The sequence below is a fragment of the Theropithecus gelada genome, chromosome 8, assembly GCF_003255815.1.
Source record: "Theropithecus gelada isolate Dixy chromosome 8, Tgel_1.0, whole genome shotgun sequence".
Classification (NCBI taxonomy): Eukaryota; Metazoa; Chordata; class Mammalia; order Primates; family Cercopithecidae; genus Theropithecus; species Theropithecus gelada.
In genome coordinates, this window is record NC_037676.1 from 135025606 (window position 1) to 135045811 (window position 20206).

The 20206-nt window shown below is 39.2% G+C and overlaps 1 protein-coding gene across 3 annotated transcripts in view; it reads right to left on the reverse strand.

Moving 5' to 3' along the window:
* The window catches only part of TMEM71 (transmembrane protein 71), a 48757-nt gene extending 31044 nt beyond the window's left edge, over positions 1 to 17713 (reverse strand). Inside the window, exons 1-6 of one of the 3 annotated variants that reach the window (XM_025394099.1) lie at positions 17521 to 17675; positions 17335 to 17412; positions 15887 to 15962; positions 14271 to 14331; positions 8483 to 8695; positions 3761 to 3933 (exon numbers count right to left, since the gene is read on the reverse strand). In XM_025394099.1, coding sequence (XP_025249884.1) covers positions 3761 to 3933; positions 8483 to 8695; positions 14271 to 14331; positions 15887 to 15926 — 487 coding nt within the window. In that variant the 5' untranslated portion in view covers positions 15927 to 15962; positions 17335 to 17412; positions 17521 to 17675. Of the gene's footprint in view, positions 1 to 3760; positions 3934 to 8482; positions 8696 to 14270; positions 14332 to 15886; positions 15963 to 17334; positions 17413 to 17520 lie in introns of all 3 variants that reach the window. The other 2 variants (XM_025394100.1, XM_025394101.1) reach the window with 2 other exon arrangements.
* Positions 17714 to 20206: the final 2493 nt, after the last annotated feature.

Consider the following 20206-nt stretch of genomic DNA (forward strand, 5'->3'; position numbering starts at 1 on the left):
TCTTCTTTGTACTCATGGTTCTCTTCTGCTATCTTCACTCCACTAACAGTCACCCCCAGGCCAATGAATCTGTTGAACACTCAGTCCTCATCCTATTTACCTTTCTAGCATGATTTGCCATTGCTAAGTACTCCCACCTTTTATGCCACTATTATCCTAGAAATTTCATTACACAGCACTCTCTTGGTTTTCCACTCACCTCTGTGAACGCTTCCTTCCTAATCTCTTTTGCAGGTTAATCCTGTCCTATTCACTTATTCAATGTTTGAGTTCACAACATTCCACTTTAGGCTCTCTCTTTTGAAAACTGTATACCCTCTTCCTAATCCATCTCGTCCACTGCAAGGCCTCAATGACTACCTATACTGATATGACTTTCAGATGTATAACTTTAACTCAGATTCCTCCTCTGAGCTCCAGATTACAAATATCAACACCATCTTGACATTGTCTCTTGGATGTCCCAAAGAAACTTAAACTCATTGTGTTTCAAACCATGCATGCTATATTCTCTCACCAAGCATGTCTACTCACTAGGCAACTCACACTCCAGACGTTTTCATCTCCTCAGCACAGAATGTTCTTGCCTTTCCCCTTTGCCCAGCAAAATCCCCCTCATTGTCTAGCACTCATCTCCATTGCCAGTTCCACAGGGAAACTTTTCTTAAGTTTCCAAATGAGTCAAATTCCCCATTGTGTCATACAACTTTTTTTCATGGCACCTACTACAATCATTATGTCATGTTTCTGCAATTATTTAACAAAGAGCTGAACCCCAGCCCCTGTTCCAGTAAACCAGAAGGCCCAAGAAGACAGGGGTTACATTGTTTATTTCATCTTTGTATCCCCTGACCTACTGTAGTACCTGGAAAATGGTAAGTGCCCAATAAATATCTGTTGTTTCCATTCTAGTAATAAAAATAATTATAACTACAACTTACTGAGCACCAGACATTGAACTATGACTGATAGTCATTGTCTCATTTCATCTTTAAAATATGCTTTGAGAATCAATGTACAGAAATCACTAGTCAATTCTGTATCCTAATAACATTGTGTACACTGACAACGTTCAAGCTGAGAGTCAAATCAAGAATGCAATCTCATTTACAATCGCCACAAAAAATAATATACCTGGGAATACCTCTAACCAAGGACATAAAAGATCTCTACAAGAAGAACCACAAAGAACTGCTTAAAGAAATTATAAGTGACAGGGCCAGGCGTGGTGGCTCACCCCTGTAATCCCAGCATGTTGGGAGGCCGAGGCGGGCAGATCATGAGGTCAGGAGATCGAGACCATCCTGGCTAACACGGTGAAAACCCATCTCTACTACAAATACAGAAAAATTAGCCAGGCATGGTGGCGGGCACCTGTAGTCCCAGCTACTTGGGAGGCTGAGGCAGAAGAATAGCGTGAACCCAGGAGGCAGAGAGCCGAGATTGCACCACTGCACTCCAGCCTGGGTGACAGAGCAAGACTCTGTCTCAAAAAAAAAAAAAAAAAAAAACAAGTGACACAAATAAATGGAAAAATATTTCATGCTCATGGATTGGAAGAATCAATACCACAAAAATGGCCATATTGCCTAAAGCAATCTACAAATTCAAACTACTCCTATCAAACTATCCCTATTCCTATCAAACTATCAATATTATTTTTCAATTTAAATTTAACTTGGTACCAAAAAAGAGTTTGAATAGCCAAAGCAATTCTAAGCAAAAAGAACAATGCCAGAGGCATCATATTACCCAACTTCAAACTATACTGTAAGGCAATAGTAACCAAAACAGCATGGTACTGATACAAAAACAAATACATAAACCAGTGGAATGGAATAGAGAACCCAGAAATAAAGCTTCACTCATAGAGCCACCTAATCTTTGACAAAGTTGACAAAAAATAAGCAATGGGGAAAGGACTCTGTATTTAATAAACGGTGCTGGGATAGCTATATACAGAAGAATAAAACAACCTCTACCTTTCTCCATCTATAAAAACTCAAGAAGGATTAAACATTTAAATGTAAGACCTCCCTTAAACTAGCAGAATCCTAGAAGAAAACCTAGGCAACACCATTCTGGACATCAGCCTTGGAAAATAATTTGTAACTAAGTCCTCAAAAGCAATTTCAACAAAAACAAAAATTGACAAATGGAACTTAATTAAACTAAAGAGCCTCTGCACAACAAAAGAAACTATCAACAAGAGTAAACAGACAACCTACAGAATGGTAGAAATATTCACAAACTGTGAATCTAACAGAGGTCTAATATCTAGAACCTATTAGGAATTTAAACAATTGAATAAGTGAAAACCAAATAACCCCATTTAAAATGGGCAAAAGATATGAGCAGATACTTCTCAAAAGAAGACATACATGTAGCAACAAACATGTGAAATAATGTTCATCATCACTAATCATCATAGAAATGCAAATAAAAAGCATAATGAGACACTATCTCACACCAGTCAGAATGGCTATTATTTAAAAATCAAAAAACAGCAGATGTTGGTGATGCTTCAGAGAAAAGGGAATGTTTACACACTGTTGGTGGGAATGTAAATTAGTTCAACCACTGTGGAAAGCAGTTTGGAAATTCCTCAAAGACTTTAGAACCACCATTTCACTAGCAATCCCATTACTTGGTATATATCCAAGAGGAAACAAATCATTATACCAAAATGACACACACACTCACATTTTCATGGCAGCACTATTCACAATAACAAAGACAAAGAATCAACCTAGGTTCCCATCAACATGGAATTGAATGAAGAAAATGGTACATATACACCATGTAATATTACACAGCCATTAAAAATAATGAAATCACGTCCTTTGCAGCAACATGGCTGAAGCTAGAAGCCATTATCTTAAGCAAATTAACACAGGAAGAGAAAACCAAATGCCCCATGTTCTCACCTATAAGTGGGAGCTAAACATCGGATATTCATGAATATAAAGATGGCAACAGTAGACACCGGGGCTACTAGATGGGAGAGAGAGAGAAGGGGGCAAGGGTTGAACAACTAACTATTGGGTACTATGCTTAGTAACTGGGTGATGGGATCATTCATAACCCAAACCTCAGCATCAGATAATATACCCAGGTAACAAACCTGCACACATACCTTCTGATTCTAAAATAAAAGTTGAAAAAGAAAAGTAAATTTTAAAATAGATGCTTTGAGTTCCCATCACTGTGTTTATATACATGTATATACACATACTTACTTGTATGAATATTGTTATTACACAATATGTATATATATCTAATATGTATTATATTTCAAGTTATATGTATACACACATATATATATATAAACCATATATATGGTTTTAAAAATGAAGAAATTTAAACTCAACAAAGTTAAGTACTATCCAAGTGTACTCATACTGGGACTTGAACCCTGACTCCAGTACATTTTTTTCCAATATAGGTCTTCTAAATCTGACTCTCCAGTATCCTTTCTCCACCCATATTCCTTACAGAAAAGATACGGTGGAAATGTGCAAATATTTTCCCAGCATTATCAACTTAATAATTTACACATTTACATTAGGCTATTTTGCATGACATAGTCACATATGTGTTTTGATCACACATGTAATATAGAGAGAATTTTTAAAATATGGCCCATCTCTCCATCAAAATGACTGTCATCTCTGGAACTGACATTGGTCGAGGACCACAGGGTTACCACTGCCCACTTGGAGATAAAATTTTATTATGGAAAAGAAGACTCAAAACTCACCATTTCCATTGCAATGGTCTGTGTCCAACCTCTTGATCCCCTCCAACCAGTTGTCCTCACTTGGAGAAGAGTCGACGTCACAAAAGATACTTCCATGCAGCCAAGATTTGGAGGTACTGAGGTTGAAGAGAGAAGAAAACGGATGACGGATTCTCTTTTTCTTTCTAAATATCCTAGAGAGAAATGAAAGCATGGTGAACAATTAATAATAGTTACCTTTAGTTCAAAACTGTGATTTCCACAACCCAAGTCTGCTCACTGCATTAATTCTACAGAAGTTTCTCAAATTCTACTGTGTGCCAGGTCCTTGGCTCAATGTCAAGAGAACTGAGATAAAAGACAAAACTTTGTGTGTGAAAAGTTCACAATGTATTATGGGAGAAAGAAAAAAAAATAATGCACATATAGGTAATGCTTTCCTATAGTTTATTCTGTGCCAGGCATCTTTCTTAGTGCTTTACATAGATAAACTCACATTATCTTCAGTACAACTCTGTGAAACAGATACTATTATTATCCCATTTTTCTAATCAGGAAACTTAGGCACAGATAGGTTAAGTCACTTGGTTGAGGTCACGCAGCTAGTAAGTGACATAGTTGGGATGCAAACCCAGAGAATCTGCCTCCATGGTCTTTGCTTTTGATCGCTATGCTATATAGGAGATACGTGCTCTGAAAGGATTACCTAGAGGCTGCTCTGAGGGCACCAGGAGTGGCAGTGCTAATTGATAATCAAGGGAGTTTTTCTGGGAGAAGTGAGTTGTAAGCTGTATGAGATGATCTGACCTGTTCATCAAGGAACCAGTAGGTGTGATTAGGTCATGCCAAGAAATGAAGCTGGACAGGTAAAAGGAAGGCAGGTAATGATGGACTTCTCATATGATACAAGGGAGTTGGAATTTAGTGTTGGAACAAAGGGAGACCTCTAAAGCATGGCTACAGGGAAGACAGTAGTGATGACATAATTCGGTTTGCATTTCCAAAATTGTCGGTAACAGAGGGTGGCTCAGAGGTGCAAGATTGAGGGCAGAGGGGCTGATCGAAGTGCACAGGGGAGTCACTGTTGCGTATCTTCCTGTGATGTGTCAAGCCCTGTGCTGAGCACAGGGTGCTCACTGTACTGGTGAAAAATAGTGAGGGCCTGAACCAAAGCTAGGTAATGCAAGGTCGAGTGAGACAGCTTTCCCATCACATGCAAGGAGGGCATGGAACAGTTTTCCCATCACGAAATTCTGCTCTTTAGCTACAGCTGCTACCAGAAGACGCATTTTGAATTGTGCTTTCCCTTGGTGGTTAGGATGAATTACAACAAGCCTTGTGCATTCTTTATCCTGATGGTTCTCCACCACGTTGATTTTTGGCTGCAGGGAACATCTGGTAGGTTTTGGAGACATTTTGTTAATGTTACACCAGGGAAGGAGTGCTCCTGGCAGACGGTGAGAAGAGGCTAGAGATGTCATTAAACATCCTACAGTGCACAGGGCAGTTGCCCACAACAAATAATTATCTGGTGCAAAATGTGAATAGTGCTACTGTTGAGAAAATCTACTTTATTTGAACTCTCTCTGTCATTGGTTCCAGGAATGGCAAGTTGAGAAAAATGGTAGAGTTCATGACAATGGAACACATTCTTGTGAAAATGAACCAAATTTGAAAGATTCTTGTAGGTTCTATGATGAGATCATTTAAAATGGAATAAACAGCAATTAGAAATTTTTATTCATTTATTCTTATATTCATTAATTCTCTAAACAGCTCTTTATTGAGTACCTATTATGGGCTGGGCACTCATCAAATTTGAGAACAAAAAGTACGGGTGAAACATCTTTATCATCAAGAATATCTATATAACGTGGGCTAGAGTTAAAAGTGATGTTGCAAAACTGATTCTTGAAAGTCAGACCATCTGAGCTGGAATCCTATTTCCACCTAACAGCCCTGTGAGCTTGGGAAAATTACTTAACCTCTCTGAACTTATGTTTCACCTTTGTGAAATGGGAATGGCAGTAATAAAATCTATGTCATAAGATTCCAGAGCAGGAGTTGGGAATCAAATGGTAGTATATATGCAAACCAGTTGGGATAGTCCCTAGCACACAGAAAGCAATCAATACATTTATTTTATTTTTAAAATAACAAACATTGGCAGTTATGTAAGGCAAAATGAGAAGAAAGAAAATGGAGTAAAACTTTCCTGAAGGAGGCTGCCTAACCAATGTAAGGAAACCACCTTGCAGTAGCCTGGCCTGGAGAATGTACTGGAAGGTGGCTAATGCAGGAGGCATCAGAATGCTAAGGTAATCATTGCAGAAATCTAAACAGGAGGTTATGGTGGCCTGAATGAAGAAAATAGCTATGGGAACAAAGACAAGAGGAACAATTCAAAATAATTTTAGGAAGTAGATTCATTTGGTCTTCACGTTTGTCGTGGAAACAATAAACTTCTTACCAAATACACCTTACCTGGACACACAACTGAACTACATCTTTCTTCTCCTTTGCCATTAGGTGTGGTCATGAGTCTAAAGTCTCCCCAGTGGAATGTGAGCAGAAGTGATCTGTGCCATTTATGGGCTGGAGTCTTGGGGAAAGCAGGTGTTCCTTCAACTCACATTCTTTCTACACTTTTACCAGTTGGTTCCAGGCAATTCCACCATGCCACAGCCTCTATAAGGCTTGCATGGTTAGCAGATGCATATGATGAAAGAAATCTGGGTCTCCAAGTCTCTGCTTCAAGGTGGCTCACCAGTTAGGCTAGAACACTCATGCTGGACAATTACATGAACAAGAAATAAAATCTGGGCCCAGTGCAATGGCTTACACCTGTAATCCCAGCACTTTGGGAGTTGGAGGCGGGCAGATCATAAGGTCAGGAGATCGAGACCATCCTGGCCAACATGGTGAAACCCTGTCTCTACCAAAAATACAAAAATTAGCTGGGCATGGTGGTGGGTGCCTGTAATCCCAGCTACTTGGGAGGCTGAGGCAGAAGAATCGCTTGAACCAGGGAGTCGGAGGTTGCAGTGAGCCGAGATCACACCACTGTACTCCAGCCTGGCAAGAGAGCAAGACTCCATCTCAAAAAAAAAAAAAAAAAAAAAAGACATAAAAAGAAGAAATAAAATCTGATTTCATTTGAAACATTACCTATTTAGATCTATAGGTTACTACCGACACCATCTTATCCTGACCAACTGACTAACAGGGATGTATGAATAAAAATGTCAAGTCTAGAGAGACTCACAGCAGAGGATAAATGGTGCTTCTTTTCATTGAAATAGAAATCATGTGAGAAACATTTTGAAAGAAAGGTGACCTAATCTATTTTGGACATACTGGGTTTGAGATGCCTATAGGAAATTCCTCCTTCCCTCATCAACAAAGGTAGAGTGTATTTCCCTGACCCTTATTACAACTTGCCCATATAAGTTGAATTGACCAGTGAGATGGTAGCAGATTGATGCACACAGAGGCTTGAAATGTACCCGCTGTTGGGGTATGTCCTCTCGCATTTATGTAATTACAATGGAAAGAACATTTTTCTGCAGTCAAATGGTCTCAAGGGAATGACCTATATGATGCACACTGATTCCAACTGAAGCCAACCTCAACCTTGTTCAGACTAAACCAACCTACTCCAACTAACTTCCACATGTGTGGACTCATTGTTTTATATCATTAAGATTCGATAGTTATTTGTTACACAGCCTTATTGTGTCAATAGCTGACTGATTCAGTCAGCATATGGGTGGTTTTGAAGCAAAAGAAAATGAATGCGATTATCCAAATGTACCGATCCAAAGTGAACTCATCCCTCTTCTTTCCTCAAACATGCCCGTCCTTTCTTTCTGATCTTGATAAATGGTCCTACCATACATCTACTTGACAGAACCAGAGTCCTAAGATTCATGCAAGTGTTCTTCCTTTGTTGGACCTCCCACATCTTTGGATGACCAAGATTCCACCCCTTTACCATTCTTTTTATCTATCTGCCCACCCTTATTCTTTCATCATTGCTACCACAATTTGCTTTTAATCCATGGATACCTTGCCTTCATTTTTCCCATTGTACTCAGTCTCTACTGACATATTCATACACATCCAACCACCCATCCTTTCCATAGCGGTCACTATTATCTTTCTAAGAATACATCTGATAATTTATCAATGACCCCTCTTTATCTATAGAGTACTGCTCAAATTCCTTAGCCTGAAATTTAACCCCTTTCATCCAGCCCCTGCTCCTGCACTCAGTCTTCTTTCTTACAAAACACCCCTTCCCACCCTAAGTTTATTCCTACCCAACTATTTGCTATTCTCCAAGTTTTACCAGGGTCTCTCAGAACCCCACACCTGTGCCATCTTTCCAGAAGTCCTCTTTCCTATTTTTATTTTAACTAACATCCTACATTTTTCAAGACTTAAATCAGCCATCACCACCTCTAGTGAGTTTATTTTTACCTATTCCCCAAGTAAAATGTATCTCCTTTCTTTTATCCCTTCACTGCACCCTGACAGGTTTCTATCCTGGCACCCATATTACTTCATCGCTCTCATTTGTTTTCATGTTGGCTATGCCCATTCCCTCTTACCCTTTGTATTTCCACAGTCTGGAACAATAATGGGCTCCTTATAAAAGATAGTTGGGTGAATAAATGAATGAGTGAACAATTAATGGATGGATTGGACTTCAGATTTCTTTCTGTAATATGCTCTACTTACCTAACTAAGTTCTCTTTGTACATAACACTGGTCTGGGATGGGTTCAGAGTTATGTTGCCATCTTTGTCGCACAGGAAGCTGTCTTCGTTCCAAATATAGTAGCCATTGGTGAGGAGTCTGGGACTTCGGCGACAGATATAGTGGGAGCCTGTCAGGGGATCTACGGAGCTGCATTCAAAAGAATGGTCACCATCCAGGGAATCACAGGTAAAACTAAGAAGGAAAAGGGAAAGCCCTTGAAATATCTATTCAGTACATCCAGTCCCACATCAACCACGTCTCATCACTGTGAAGGAAAATAACATCTTTGCATTCATGACTGTCAATTACTTCTGCAACCATTAGGAATGTCACTCTTAACCTTCTAGGCTTCATCTCCTCACCTATGACAGCATTAAACTACAGAACCTTTAGTGCTTCTTTCTGTTTTAAACCTTGGTGAAAACGATGGCTAATCACTTTCCTCACCATACGATGAACCTACGTTTGATGTTAGTCTATTATATTTTTTTGGATGGGATGTCGGAAGCTCAAAATCCCCTCTTCTCCCTTATTTTGAATAGCCCTCCAGTTGCCAGATCTTTAATCTTGTCACTGTAATAGAGACATTATAACTATGTAGCCACCGGAAACATATGAGGTACAGGGTGAACATGCAGTCAAAAAGATCATTTTTGGCCTGTGCAAACTTCCCTCCAGGTTGGCTGCACAAAATGGGCACACGGTTACCTTCCCTGATTTGGTATCCAGGGAAGCCTCATAATTCCTTGAGTAAACCTATATGTGTCTTAGTTTTAAAAAACAATCATGTTGAGATGGGATTGGTGGTGTGTGTCTATAGTCCCAGCTACTAAGAAGGCTAAGGCAGGAGGATCCCTTTAGCCCAGGAAGTTTGAAGGCTGCAGTGTGCTATTCATGCCTGAGAATAGCCACTGCACTCCAGCCTGAGCACCATACCAAAGACCCTGTATCTAAAGGAAGGAGGAAAAGAGAGAGAAAGAAAGAGGGAGAGAAAGAAGGGAAGAAAGCAAGAAACGAATAAGGGAAGGAAGGAAGGAAGGGAGGAAGGAAGGAAGAAAGGAAGGAAGGAAGGAAGGAAGGAATCACATGGCCCTATAATTGACAGGCAACTAAATTATTATGAAAATGTTTCATAAATGTAAAATTTCTTGAGGTGAGGTTTGGTGGAAGCCTGGTGACAATAGTAATAGAACCATATTGGATAAAAGAGTATGTAATGTGTTATTTCTTCAAAACTGCTTAGTTTTTTCCCCCTCTCTTCTCCCACAAAAATTATTTTTCTTTGTCCTAAACCCCAATTAATCTCACTGTGATTTTTGTGTACGTATGTCTGCCTCAGTAATTATTTTAGACATTACTGGAGGGCAGATATTGTGAGCCTAAAAAATGTTCAGTATGTAAATAAACTCAATGCCAGTTACTGAATGAAATCACCTGACAGGCTATGGAAATCTGGTAAAACCTATGAAAATATATACTGTCTGAATGTATCTGAGTTCTTGGGGTGGTTTTGTGTCAATCAATTAACAGCACTGATAGTACAATAGCTCTCATGTGCTCTTACCTTGATGCTTTCAATAATTTTTACATATTATGTATTCCACTTAATTGCATAAATTGGGACCATATGCTTCCAGAAAATCACAGATTCTAAGAATCAGAAGGAGTTGTGATGGTCATGTCTGCAGCCCCACCAAATTTCCCATCTGCTGTATTTCTGACAAACATTGTCCCTCTCTGCATGCACACCTTCAGTAAGAAGGACCCCACACTTACTAAGCACCCCCACAACCCTTCACTGAACAAATATGGGCTGTAGCATAGTGGACAAGACAGGGGATTTGAAGTCAATCCCCCTCTAAGCCCATAATTCCAACTCTGTCATTGCTTAGGTGAGTAACCTTAATCCAGTCACTTAGCCTCTTAGACTGTTTCCTTATATGTAAAACAAGAAAAAAATCTTTATTATTGGGTTATCTTAATAATTACATAATAAAATAAATGGTCTGTGCTTAGCACCTAGTATGGGCTTAATAAATGTTCACTTCCTCCCTTTTTTTCTTTCCCTTCGTTTTCCGTTCCTTCTATCTTCCATTTGAGATCTATTCAGCTATTTAAAGAGAGTTTCCATGTCCTCCCTGGGTCCTCGCTTCTCCACATTAAAAGTCCTCCAGTTCATTTAACTCATCTTTATACGACATGATGTAGTTTTGATCCCTTAGCTATCATAGTTTGATGGCTTTTCTCTGAGTATTCTCCATTTTTTAGAGTTCCTCTTAAATATTATGCCAACCATAGAACCTAGCCCTTTAAGTGTGTCTGCCCAAGAGATATAGGGACTATCACTTCCCTCATTATAGAATCCATGTCTTTAGCAATGAAGCTTAAGTCACATTAGCTTGATTCTTTTTTTTCTCCTCCAGTTACCAACATACTATCACACTATTAAATAGACTATCAAGTCTATGGCCATACCACCCTGAACGCGCATGATCTCATTTAAATAAACTATCAATTTCTAGTTTTCCTGTATATTTAGAATTATCTTTCCTCTCTTAGACTTTTGGATCAATTTTATATTACAAAGTCAATATGTAATTAAGACTTTGCAGATAGAGCTAGGTTCATACCCTTGGTTTCAATCCTGGCTCTACCTCCTGCTAATTATTCTCTCCAAGGCTTAGTATTTTTTTTTTTTTTTTTTTTAACAAATGTGAATCTGTGCAGTAAAGATTGCCCAAAATAAACCCCATAGATTTCTGTAAATATTTAATGTCATAATTTAATGGAGGTTGTTAATGTCTATGCTTTCCATTGCCTAATGGTGGTAAGCTAAATATGTTGCCTACTGTTTGAATGACTATTCATTTTGTGCTGTTAGAATTTTGAGGGATTCGGCCGGGCGCAGTGGCTCAAGCCTGTAATCCCAGCACTTTGGGAGGCCGAGACGGGCGGATCACGAGGTCAGGAGATCGAGACCATCCTGGCTAACACGGTCAAACCCAGTCTCTACTAAAAAATACAAAAAAAAAACTAGCCCAGCGAGGTGGCGGGCGCCTGTAGTCCCAGCTACTCGGGAGGCTGAGACAGGAGAATGGCGTAAACCCGGGAGGCGGAGCTTGCAGTGAGCTGAGATCCGGCCACTGCACTCCAGCCTGGGCGACAGAGTGAGACTCCATCTCAAAAAAAAAAAAAAGAATTTTGAGGGATTCTCATTATATTACACAAGACTTTTAATATATTAAATGATGTCATACAAATATGTTATCCCTGGAATCTATATGTTCTCAATCCAAATCATTGATAAAAATATTGAATAGTATGGGTAGAAATCTGAGACTTTGGAAACATCAAAAGGGACTATTTCCAGACATGCACTTTAACAGAACATTTTGGTTCTTGTTATCCCTATTAATAAATATGAAAATGGAGGCTCCAGTAGGTTAAGTTCATTGTTCAATAACTCAGGGCTTACAAGTGGGAGAGGCAAGTTAAAAATCTAGATCTTTTTTCTCCGACTCTAGTGCTCTTTCTTCTACAGCCTTTTGCATCTGTGAAAATTAATGGGGCAACTATATGGTGCTGGACACTTAGGAGGTTTCAGAGTTCTGGACCTGTATTTCTATCTGCACTCCAATTTCCAAGATTTCAACATTTGACAGTTATCAACTGCAGCCTCCCTAATCCCCTGGCATCTTTCCTTTATAATGCCCCACCTTTATCTATCCTCTCTTGATTGTAAACAAAATGAAGACACTCTTCCAACACCTGGATTATAGTTTAAAAAAAGGACCCTTCTGAACAATATCAAACCTTTAGAGCAGATAACAACATTATCTCCAGATCTTGACTCTTGCTTCATTCTGCTCTAATAAACTTAGTAGCTGATTCGTTTTTAGCAGGTCCTTTCCAATTGGTTTCTACAGTCCAATCCCACAGCAAAGCCCAGCAACGTGCCTAACTGCCTAAAGACAAAGCCTTTTCTTTTCTTATGAGGTTACTGACTAGGCCTTAGAAGAGCCTAAATCGTACCTCCTAGGATAGGACAAAGACTGGTTGGTGAAAGGACAAGTATCATTAGGACCATTAAAAAATGTTAGATAATTACACACTGATAGATTACAAAATGTCTCTCATCCTTCTACACATCTGCCTCATGCTCTACTGAATTTCTGATATTTTTACATTTAAAAGCTTATATACAATGAATACATGCACTCAGTCTAGTAATAAAATACTGTTTCAAATTAATGTGAGTTATTCAACATTGAGCATGACCTGGCCCCCTACTTTTTGCCCTTTATCTACTCTTCACAAACCTCTAAAAGCTAAGTATCATTATTATCTTCATCATATAGCAGGAAAAAATGATTTGCAAAAGCAGCAAATTACTTGGATATTTTACATAGCTAGTAAGTGGCAGAGCTATGATATGAACCCTAGTCTATCTGACTCTAAACCATGGATCCTTTCCACATGTGCCTCTGTTCATATTGATTCATTTGGTAGCATCAGGAGGCCTACAATTTACAAGAAGGAGCCGGTCCTAAAATGAATGTATGATCTCTTTATGCTCTAGGCACATTTCACCATGCTAGGGGAAACGTCAGCTGATGTCTGCATAAGGAATAAGAGACACTCAGTGAGTCATTGAAAAAAGAAAGAAAAAATACTCCCTTGTAGCACTTCAACAAAATGGTAGACTGTACATGTTTTGGTAGAGCATAAAATTTGGCCATTGGTATAGAATTGTGTTGCTTTTATAAAACAAGATAGGAAAGCATATTTAAAAAGATATCAGTTTGAGAAAAAGTAATCATTCATCAGTATTCAATAGTTTCACCACTCACCAGAGAAACAATTCACAACTGCCTATATATTGACACTAATATATATGATATGTGATTATAATATATATATTCATTATTCTATTAGGCAAGATTTCATTTAGTATGTACATGGCACTGAAAATAAATAGCCTTTCAAAACTAGATGATAGCTAAAATAATAATTTCAAACCAATAATACAACAAAGTAAGACATAGAAATCTGAAACTTTGGAAACATCAAAAGGGACTATTTCCAAATAATTATTATTATTATTTTGAGATGGAGTCTCGCTCTGTCGCCCAGGCTGGAATGCAGTGGTGCAGTTTTGGCTCACTGCAACATCTGCCTCCCAGGTTCAAGCAATTCTTCCACGCCACCCCCAGAGTAGCTGGGATTACAGGCACACCACCACTACGCCCGGCTAATTTTTGTATTTTTAGTGGAGACAAGGTTTCACCATGTTTTATCCAGGCTAATCTCAAATTCCTGACCTCAAGTGATCCACCCACCTCGGCCTCCCAAAGTACTGGGATTACAGGCGTGAGCCACCATGCCCAGAGAAGAATGATTTATTTATTTATTTTTTTTTTTTAAGACAAGTCTTGCTCTGTCGCCCAGGCTGGAGTGCAGTGGCACAATCTCGGCTCACTGCAAGCTCTGTCTCCTGGGTTCACGTCATTCTCCCACCTCAGCCTTCCGAGTAGCTGGGACTACAGGCGCCCGCCACCATGCTGTGCTGATTTTTATTTAATTTAATTTAATTTTATTTTATTTGTATTTTTAGTAGGGACGGGGTTTTACTGTGTTAGCCAGGATGGTCTCGATCTCCTGACCTCGTGATCTTTCCGCCTAGGCCTCCCAAAGTGCTGGAATTACAGCCGTGAGCCAGCATGCCTGGCCAGAATTATTATTTCTTAAAAGAAGCTCCATAACATACCTTGGGAAAATACACGTGGGAGACAGTTCTCCAGCATATTCTCTTTCCAATCTGGAAGAACCTGCATAAACAAATGAGAGAGAAGTAGAATGTATCATACCTGATCAACAGTTACATATGTTGATACATGTATCAATATGTATAATTGCAAACAGTGGAGGCATGTAAGAAGATGGGAATAGCTGACGTTCCAGCTTCAGCTGGAAGATTCCAACTAGTACAGACACCCTTATCACTAGGGCTCTACTGGAAGCAAGACATAAATTAGAGGCTTCTATCTTCTGTTCCTGCTCCCACATAACTCTCCAGAAGTTCCAGGTGCGGTGGCTCACGCCTGTAATCCCAGCACTTTGGGAGGCCGAGGAGGTCAGATCACGAGATCAGGAGATCTAGACCATTCTGGCTAACACGGTGAAACCCCGTCTCTACTAAAACACACAAAAAATTAGCTGGGCGAGGTGGCGGCGCCTGTAGTCCCAGCTACTCTGGAGGCTGAGGCAGGAGAATGACGTAAACCCGGGAGGCGGAGCTTGCAGTGAGCTGAGATCCGGCCACTGCACTCCAGCCTGGGCGACAGAGCGAGACTCCGTCTCAAAACGAAAAACAAAAAACAAAAAACGTTCCTTAGTGCAGGATAAGGCAATAATAAATCATTAGCATCAAACTGAGCTCATGAAAGGATGGGGAAAAAACGTCTTGTGTGAACGGGAGAAAACCCAAATCAGTTACCCAATGTGTTGGTTATTGTAGCTACTCAGTAAACTGAGGAATTCAATCATTGTTGTAGACTCTCTCTCTTTAGTGCATATTAAGACACTTCTACTGTAAAATAATGAGCAAAAGACATTAGTGGGGAAGAAATAAGGTTTTGTTTTGTTTTATATAAAATTTTCCAATGTATAAAGACTGTGAGTATTCTTAATTATAGAAACATCATCCATTCGTTCATTCCAGTTTAACCAAAGGCATGGCAACAGACTTTACTTGGGGAAAGTTGGAGTTGATTAATATTCTAAACTCTAAAGCAGAATTTTATCGTGTGCAGAGATGGTGTCAATGGTCCTAACAGACAAGCTTAGTGAAATTTGATTCCATTACGGACAATTAGTATCTAGGACAAAGAAAGGAATTTAGACTTTCAGATTGGGCTGGTTGATTTGTAAGGAGAAAACTGTGGGTGTGTGAGGGAGAGTTAGAAGTGGGGTTTTGGGAGAAAATAACAAGAGGAAGGAAGAAACTTGAAACCACTACCGTTTTAACAGCGCCCTTATTTTCTGCAAGTAGCTATCAAAATCATTCAGCATTTTTTATACACAAACAGTTTTGCATCTTAATAGTAGCTGATAAACAATCTCCTTTCACATTTATGCACAGGCATCTAAAAAAAAACGGTGTTTTTTTTTTTTTTTTTCTACTAGAAGGAAAAATACCACATTTCTTTCAAGGAAAAAAATGAAGTCAAAATCATTGCCAAAGTGAACACTGGCATTTAAGAAGCACAAGCTACTGACAGATGGTTAATGGTCTGAGTATCAGCAAAATCAAAGCAAGGAAATTGCTAAAAGGAGTCTAATCGTTCAAAAGATAATTGCGTATCACAGTTCTTCTACATTTACTTGCTACTGGTGTTGACATCAGTTGAGATATTCGGTACATCTTGGGAAGGCCGCTTGCTCAAACTTCACAGATTCTCTGCAAAAGACGTTAAAAAAAGGTGGACTATATATTAAAAATAGAAAAATTATGCCAAAACAGATGGCATCTACTAATTGCACTAGTCAGATTTGTTTACTGAAATAATACAGAGATACAGAATTGAAGGTAGGAGACCAGATTGAAGACACAACTTCTCTAAAGTTATGTCTGCCTCTATGACTTTGAACATTTTCCATTGCCTCGCTCAGTGCATCTCAATAACCTTTTTCTGTAAATAAGAACCATACTTTATTTGGAAAATCTAGACTTAAAAAGGTTGATTTGTAATCCAAAGACAATAATGAAGGTGAGGTATTTGATTGAGAAATCTTAATAAAATGACTGGTCTAACAGTAATTTAGCCCCCAAAACAAACTTACTTGTATTTTAATCATCTGACACAAATCATCTTCATTATCAAGTTTCAAACGGTGCTTGGAGATTGGTGTCTGTCTTTTGCCCAACAACTTGAACCATTGACAGGTAGTCACAGAGAGTGTTTTTTAATAGCTTTTATCAGCCTGGACATTCCTAAAGAGCATAAGTAACATTGCACTAAAGATAGCATACCACTGGGAAGATTTTAGAACTCAGTTCCCACGAAGACATAATTTAATTTCTCAATTACAAATTTAAAACATATCAAAGAATGCAAATTATGCAAACTTTGATCATTTACTGTTCATCAAATAGAACCAACTTCTGTTGACTATGAAACTTTGTATATAGTATCACTATCCTAATCACTTTATAAGGTAGGACTAAATTCTTTTCTGATTCACCACCTATGGCCACATTTTGTAACGTGAGAACTAGTAATGGATTGTTTTTGTAGCTGTAATACAATCAATCAAACCAGGCTAATTCTATAGCTTCAAGTTGAATATTTCAATAAATATATACAAACCCTATTAGGAAACTATAAACCTGGTTTGTAGAGACCTTCAAAGACGTCAGGAGAACTTTCTGGCCTTCCTTGGAAGATCTCTAAATCAAAGCACACATTTACAAATTTCATTTGTTTGGGATATCAAATAATCCCAATGTAATGTAATATATTAGTATGTCACTTGTTCTTTTCATTTTTGATCAATATTGTATGGATATGCCCAGCCCAAATTACCTTATTTTAGTGTTCCCCAAGTATTAAGCTTAATTTTAAGCCTGTAAATCCTGCAGCAGAAAGTAAGGTCTTATTGCTCTATCTTACAAGTGCTTAGAGGAATCTACAGGCAGTACACTGACATTCAATAGAAAATTAGTAACAGTAGGAAAAAAACCCTTCAGTTATAGATCTAAAACTTTTCAAGAAACAGAATCTGCCAGTTCCATCAAAGCAACACATCTATTCTGAAAAATGTGTGCATACATGTTCCTTCCAAAGAGAGTTCCCAGCCTCTTCTTCCAATTGACAAAGGACAAAATTATTACTGAAATATGAAGCTTCCTGTGGTTGACAGTGGAAAATTTGAGGACTGAGCAGTTCCTCAGCTGAAAAAAATGTCTGAATGTCAACAGGTGCAAAAGTCTCTTAATAAAGGGAATCCCACCCTACCTTCTTCTCACAGATGCCCACACACATTGCCGTGCACAGGTGTTTGCAGAGAAGTTTTGTCTTCAGCAGCCTCCTCTTCTCTTGTCTGTTTTCTGGTATAAATGAGCGTATAGTTCTTGGGACAGTCAGTCTTACAACTTCTCTTGTTTTCTTTTGAAAACAGCCTGCGTAACCAGAGACAAAGAAGCAGAATGAGGTCATACTTCCTGTTGGGCTCACATCAGTGGCATTCACACTGAGGAGTGTGGTGAAGATTTCACAGAGTTTCCTGGGCCAGCAGGAGGGAATGTGCAGCCCGTGTGACAGGCCAGCTGGTTACAACCTGGTCACTGGAGGGGTGGTTTGCTGAGCTAACTTGTCACCTTTGGCTGCAAGAACATGAGAAAGACTTTCAGTCTCACTTCTTGCTCATCATCTGGCCACATTCAGTTACAAGTAGTGCAGAGTAGTGATCTTTGTCCAAATCACTTAAATGTATTGAGGATAATGCACTGATGCTATTAAATTCAGAATACTACTAAATAGCAAGAGCTTGATCTTATGAAAATTTCTATAGAGGCAGTAAATTTATCTAATGAAGATTGGACTTTACAAAAAAACTGTATAGATGGCATTTTACATTTACATTATAGTAGAGCTCAAAGACTTGATGGTGTTTGTGGGTTCGTACACGTCTGTACTATTACAAGTGATAAAAGAAATGTACATTCAAATATATATTCCAGCAACATTGAGGTACTACTGTATGGTGGAAAGAGTGTAGGTTTGGGGGTCATATAGACAGAGATTCAACCTGTCTACCACCTTAGCTGTGTGACCTCAGATTTGTGACTTACCCCTCTGAGTTGCAGTTTTCTCAATTATAAGCATAAAAATATACATGTCACATGATAGCTTGAAGAATTCAATGAAATAAAAGAAATGAGGAATAATTGAGTCCTCAGCAGAGATATGCAAGGTGTATTCCTTATTCGTTTTCTGCAAATCAAGTTCTCTTCTGAGGCACCAGCTGGTCAGGTTGGCAAAAAAGTTAATCTCATCCTTTCTTGTGGTTCCCTTTCCCCGAGGTTCTGCCACATGGCAGGATCTTCTGTAGAACATGTTTTAGGCAGAAGAAGTTGTCAGGAGGAGGGTCCATCTAATTTCAAAGTTCTCTGTCTCTGGAACTTCATGTCTAATCTCCATCCCTCAAGTGTGGACGAAGGCTGCTGATGTACTCCTTGTAAATAGAGTAAGGAAAAGGTGCTGGGTTTCCACTACCATGATGAGGCTTCTGTCTTGCTGGACTCTATTACTTTCTTGGCTTGCCTGCTTTGATGAAGCAAGATGCCATGGTGGAGAAGCCCATGTGGCAAGGAATCAAGAGTTGTCTCAAAAGCCAGTAAGGGTCTGATGCTCCATCCAACAGCCAGGAATCCAGCCAAGAACCAAGTGTGTGAGCTTGGAAGTGGAACCTTCTCCAGGTGAGCCTTGAGCTGAGTGCAGCACCATCTAATGCTTGATTGGAACCAAGAAAGACCCAGAAGCAGACAACCCAGGCTAGCCCTGCCCAGCTCCGTGGCCCACACAAACTGGGAGGTGACAAATGGTGTTTCAAGCCACCACGTTTTGAGGTAATTTGTTACACAGCAATGACTAGCAGATGCATAGTCCTAACACAGGTCACTTCCTGAGCCATCTGTCATTGCTGACTCTGCTGCTTTAGTGACTCCTGTAGAATATAGTCACATTTACTCAAGGCTACTTCTGGTCACATCTGCCTAGATTTACCAGACAGCTACTCTGCTCCACAGCTGTCTGGTGTTCTCTTCATTGGAAATCACAGTTCTCTTCTTCTTCTCCTTTTCCTGTTTTGCTTATCTCTCATCCTCCCGCTTCCAGCCTTGGCTTATCTCTTCCAGATGAGGGAGGAAAATCTTTCTGACTTATTCGAGACCCTCTGCTCTTCCTGTGCCCACAAACCCACTTCTCCAAAGAGTTCACATCAGAAAGACTTTGGTCTACTTTTTTTTTAACGATCTGGTAAATATTAGAACCTTATTATTAATGATCATAATAATTGCTAACTTTAAGGAGTGCTTACTATGTACCAGGCACTGCTCTAAGGCCTTTCCACATATCAATACATTAACTGTTATATCAATTCCATGGGAGATGGTCTATTATTATTCTCATTTTACAGAAGAGCAAACTGAGTTTAGAGAATTGCCCAAATTCACATAGCCAGTATGTGATAAGTAAGTAGAGCTAGGATTCAAACCCTGGTGAGATGGCTGCTGAGTTTGCATTCTTAACCTATAAGTGATAATGATCATAGCCAACATGTGTCAGCATTTCTTACAAACCAGACACTGCACTAAACACTGTACATATATAATCTTGTTTCAACCTCACACAGCCCTAGAAAATAAGTGCAATTATTATCCACATGCAGGACAGAGGTTTATAGAGTTTGCATAAATCTTTCAAAATTGCCAAGGCCCAGAACTAAATTCCAACCCTATGGCTCCCCTCTCAATCATCTCTCTTGAGGCCCACTCATCTTCTTGTTGTTTCTGAAACACTAGACATGGGTCTACGTTAAGATCTTTGAGGTTAGCGTTCCCTCACCCTAAGGGTCATAGGGCTTTCTTCCTCCCCTCCCTCAGCTCTTTGCTCCACTGCCTTGCTTCTAATTAAGTTGCCC